The sequence below is a fragment of the Oryza sativa genome, chromosome 5 (genome assembly GCF_034140825.1).
Source record: "Oryza sativa Japonica Group chromosome 5, ASM3414082v1".
Taxonomy (NCBI): Eukaryota; Viridiplantae; Streptophyta; class Magnoliopsida; order Poales; family Poaceae; genus Oryza; species Oryza sativa.
In genome coordinates, this window is record NC_089039.1 from 10,211,176 (window position 1) to 10,216,096 (window position 4,921).

The following is a 4,921-nucleotide window of genomic DNA, read 5'->3' on the forward strand; positions in this document are numbered from 1 at the left end:
AGGAGGCGACGAGGACAGCCGGCAGCGGCTGCACGGGGACGAGGACGGCGTGGAACACGCCGCAGCGATGATGATGACGGAGGCGGCGCCGCGAGACGATGAGCCGGGCGACCGACGGGACGTCGATCGGCGAGGACGAACGGTGACGAGGAAACGATGATGGCAGGCAGCAGCGGCTGAGCGGAGGAGGGGACGGCGTGGAACGCGCTGCTGCGATGTTGGAGAAGGTGGTGGTGCAGCGGGGCGACGAGCCGACGAGGAGGAATGGGTGGTTGGCGCGGCGGCGGCGTTCCGGCGAACTTCGGGCGAGGAGGAGGTGATGCCGGGGATGAGGGCGGCGTCGCGGAGCCGAGGGAGGTGGTGGCGACGTCGGCCGGCGCACGGGAAACGCGACAGTGGCGGCCGGAGGTGGAACAGTGGCGGCAACGCCACTGTTTTGCCGGCGAGGACGCGTCTCCGGTGCTTCCCCCGCGAAACGGAGGGCTGACCGAGGGAGAGGAGGTGGCTGCGAGGCCGAGGGAGAAGACGGCGCGGCCGGACGGCGCTCCGGTGAGGAGGGAGAGGCGGCTGGAGGCGGCCGGCGCGGAGGAAAGAGAAGGGCGACGGCGGGAACGCGCCTCCGGCGGTCACCGCGCGAAACGGAGGGCAGGCCGGGGTGGAGGAGGTGGCGGCGACGCTGGAGGAGGCGACGGCGCGGCCGGCCGGCGCACGGTCGAGGCGGCACAGGCGGCTGGAGGCGGCCGGCGGCGTGGGAGAGAGAGGAGGGCGGCGGGGAGAGGGCTAGGGACCACGGGGAGGCTCGGGATGGGGTTAAAACGATAGAACGGAGTGAGGGGATCCCATTTTATAGGGTGGGGGCGGGAGCCGGGCTCGGGAGAGGGCGGAACGGCGGCGGGAATAACGGCCGACGGCCATGGAAAGCGGCCGGACTTGGCGCGTCCGTTCCTGGGGATTGAAGGAACGAATCAAGGGGGAATTTGGGGGCAATTGAAGAGGATTCAATGGGGATTAAAACCCCCCAATTAATTTTGGAATTGGCCAATTGAATCAAGCGGATTTGGAGGAGGGAGCGAGCTAGGGTTCGCACGGGAGAGAGAGAAGCCGGGCGGGAGGAAGACGACGCGCCTGGCGCGTGGGCCCCACGCGGTCGGGCGCGCGGTCAGCGCGCGGCAACGGCGCGCACGCGCGCGCACGTGCGCGGCACGGGCGGGAGGGCGCCGCTCGGGTTGGGCCGAGCGGCCGGCCCAGGAGGAGAGGAGGGGGAGGCGGCCTGGGCCGGGCAGGCCGGGAGGGGGGGGGACGGCCCGAGAGAGAGAGGGGAGGGGGAGGGAGCTGGGCCGAGGGGAAGGGGGGCCCAAGAGGAGGGAGAGAAGGAGAGGGAGAGAAAGAGAGGGAGGAAAGGGAGACTTCGGCCGCGGGCCGAGGGGAGAGAGGGAGGACTTTGGGCCAGACTTGGCCCAAAGGAGTGTCACGTCCTGATAAATTCTTCTCGAAATATAAATCATTTTCTAAAAGGAATAATAGAATTAATTAAAATTCGAAAAGAAATTGGCAAACACTAAAATACGTGCAAGAAAAATTCGAATGTGGCCCGGAGAATTTTTGTTAAATTCTCCTTGGTCTAAAAAGAGCCCTCAAATTTTACTTGAATTTTCAAAGCACCGGAAATAATTATTAAACAACAAAAACAATTATCAAAGTTTAATAAAAAGAAAAATCTAAAAATAATCCTCCTTTTCTTTTGGGCCAATTTTGGCCCAAAGTCCTCCCTCTCTCCCCTCGGCCCGCGGCCGAAGTCTCCTTTTCCTCCCTCTCTTTCTCTCCCACTCCTTCTCTCCCTCCTCTTGGGCCCCCCTTCCCCTCGGCCCAGCTCCCTCCCCCCTCTCTCTCCCGGGCTGCCTCTTCCCCCCCCTCCCCTCCCGGCCTGCCCGGCCCAGGCCGCCTCCCCCTCCTCTCCTCCTGGGCCGGCCGCCCGGCCCAACCCGAGCGGCGCCCTCCCGCCCATGCCGCGCACGTGCGCGCGCGTGCGCGCCGTTGCCGCGCGCTGAGCGCGCGCCCCGCGTGGGACCCGCCTGCCAGGCCGGTCATCTTCCTCCTCCCGCACGGCCCTCTCTCTCCCGTGAAAACCCTACTTAGTTCCTCCCTCGAATCCGCGCGATTTAAGCGTTGGATTCCAAAATTAATTGGGGGGTTTTAATCCCCATTGAATCCTCTTCAATTGCCCCCAAATTCCCCCTTGATTCGTGCCTTCAATCGCCGGGAACGCCGCGCCTTCCTCGGCTGCCTCCCATGGCCGCCGGCCGCCATTCCCGTCGCCGTTCCGCCCCCTCCCGAGCCCGGCTCCCGCCCCCATCCTATAAAATGGAACCCCCTCTTTGCGTTCTATTGTTTTAGCCCTTTCTCGAGCTCCCCCGCGGCCACAGCACCCCTCCCCGCCGTCGCCCTCTCTCTCCCGTGCCGCTGGACGCCTCCAGCCGCCCCTACCGCCTTGCCTGAGCGCCGCCCGGCCGTGCCGTCGCCTTCCTCGGCCTCGCAGCCACCTCCTCTCCCTCGGTCAGCCCTCTGTTTCGCGGGGAAAGCACCGGAGACGCGTCCTCGCCGGCAAAACAGTGGCGTTGCCGCCACTGTTCCACCTCCGGCCGCCACTGTCGCGTTTCCCGTGCGCCGGCCGACGTCGCCACCACCTCCCTCGGCTCCGCGACGCCGCCCTCATCCCCGGCATCACCTCCTCCTCGCCCGAAGCTCGCCGGAGTGGCCTCCTCGTCGGCGTCCAGTACCTCCCCGCCTCCGGCCGGCTCCTGTACGTCGCCGGTACGCCGATCGACGTCGCCGCGTTGTCCTCTCCTCCAGCTGCTCCTCTGTTTCGCCGGAACACCGTCGCCCGTGCTGGCCTCTCCATCCTCATCGTCGCCGACGTCCCTTCGGCCGCCCGTTCATCCTCGCCGGCTCGTCGTCTCGCGGTGCCGCCTCCGTCGTCGGATTCGCAGCGGCGCGTTCCACGTCGTCCCCGTCTCCGTGCAGCTGCCGCCGGCTGCCCTCGTCGTCTCCTCGCTGGCCCCGGTCGTCGTCGTCGTCGTCCTCCCGTCGTTCCCGGTCGTCGTGGCGTTCGTCCCTCCGTCAAGCCGTTCTCGTCCGTCGTCCGCGTTTGTCAAGTGTGCCGCTGCAGCCCCGTCGTCGTCTTCGTCCTCGACTCCGCGTCGTCACGCCTCGTGCCGGCCGCGTCTCGCCTTCGTCCAAGGATCGCCGCCGAAGTCGTCCCCTCGCCGTTCGTCCCCGTAGTTCCCGGCCGCCTCCGCCGCGCCCGTTCGTCGTTGTCGTTCCCACGCCTCGTCGCGTGGTGGTAAGGATCCCTCCCCCTCGCTGCCCTGTCCTCGTCCTTTCGGTGTCGCCCGTGCCCGTTGTGCGGTTGTCGGCCCCGGTACCCGTGTATCGGTGTCGGCAGTCGTTCGCTTGTGCGCGTGGTGACCGTGTTAGTGTGTCCGCTCGGTAGCCGCGTGGTTTCCACGTGTGCAACCCGTGTGGTGTTTAGTGGAGTCCGTTTGTCAGCCACTCGCCTCAGTTGACACACGGGATCCGCTTCCGTCGACCCGTGGACCGTCTCTGTGCACTCGGTCTACCGCGGTCCTTTAGGTTGACATGTGGGGTCCGCATGTCAACAGCGCAGCCTTCCTGTCTTTTCTAGGCTAGCGCTTACACATGTTTTATAGTTGCAAAGCTTAATTATAATAATCCGCAAATCTCCATGTAACAGCATTAAACTTCGGATGATCATATCTTGGTCATACGAACTCTGAATCGACCCGTTCAAGTCTCCTAATGTTTGTTATAACCTAAAGAACCCTGTGTTTTCTTTTTATGTATTGTTATTGCTTCTTTATAGGCTTGTAGCTTTGCTTGTGTGCTTCGCGTAGCTTCTGTCGTTCCGGAGGTTCCCGAAGCGTGGTTCGTGGTCGTCGCCAAAGGTTCGGAAGGCCGTTCTCTCTGAGCAAGGCAAGTCACATCATCCTTGAGCATATTGAATCCCAGTTTATAAAATTATTTTAATTTAAATTAATGCATTATCGCTTTATTTAAATTCCCGCGTTATCACTGTTTTATTTAGCCATGCCTATTTACCTTTGTTATGACCTTATTATTATTGCTATTGTTATTATTACCTTGTTCACCCTAGGATAAACAAAACCCCAACTAGTGGGTACTCTATTCATGGTTCCACTAGTATGAATTTAGGTAGATGCTTCGCTGATTAATTAGGCAACATTAGGTGGTTTTATAACTTTAGACTTTGGGAATTCTCATATCATTTGGACACTATGGAATTGTTGGTTTATGGTGGAATTGGACATACACCTCTCTTCCTCTTTCAAAACCCCTAAAACCTGTTTTCGGTGGGGTTTGGGTGCATGCCAGTTGTGGGAAGTAGCACCCCGACCACTATAAGGATTAAGCTCGGGCCTCTGTTGCAAAGCACTACCGTACTTCCACATGTCTAGTGGGTAAGGCTTAGTTTGTGGCTCAGTCTGGTCATAAACAAAAGTACACGGATGGAGATGGATGAAGTCGGGGGTCGATGGACATTCTCTAGGACAAATGAAGGCTACACGAGCTGCGGCCCGGTAGTCGAGATGTCATGGCACAGGGTTGGTGCCCTGCTGCTAGGGGCTCAGTCCTGCCTGCCTGTCCCGGAGGTTCCGGCCGTAGGTGGGATTGGGTCGGTACTCTTGTTTATGGCTAGGATGGGTTGGGAACTATGTCACGTCTTCCGTCCGTATACCGTGGTGGTATGTGGCACGTGGTTACACGTGAGGAAGATGTGTCTTGTGGGTAAAGATGTACACCTCTGATTAGAGTATAATCTATTCGAATAGCCGCGCCCTCGGTTATGGGCAAGCCGAGCAATGTACCCAAGTCAGTGTTTTAA

General features: G+C 60.7%; 1 protein-coding gene across 1 annotated transcript; it reads left to right on the forward strand.

The window, feature by feature from the left end:
- The first annotated feature begins 215 nt into the window (after positions 1–215).
- LOC136356618 (uncharacterized) lies at positions 216–3,999 on the forward strand. Its single transcript, XM_066310866.1, has 3 exons — positions 216–268; positions 2,395–3,340; positions 3,881–3,999. Exons 1-3 carry the CDS (start codon positions 216–218, stop codon positions 3,983–3,985), a joined length of 1,104 nt encoding a protein of 367 aa, XP_066166963.1. The 3' UTR covers positions 3,986–3,999.
- The last annotated feature ends 922 nt before the right edge of the window (positions 4,000–4,921 follow it).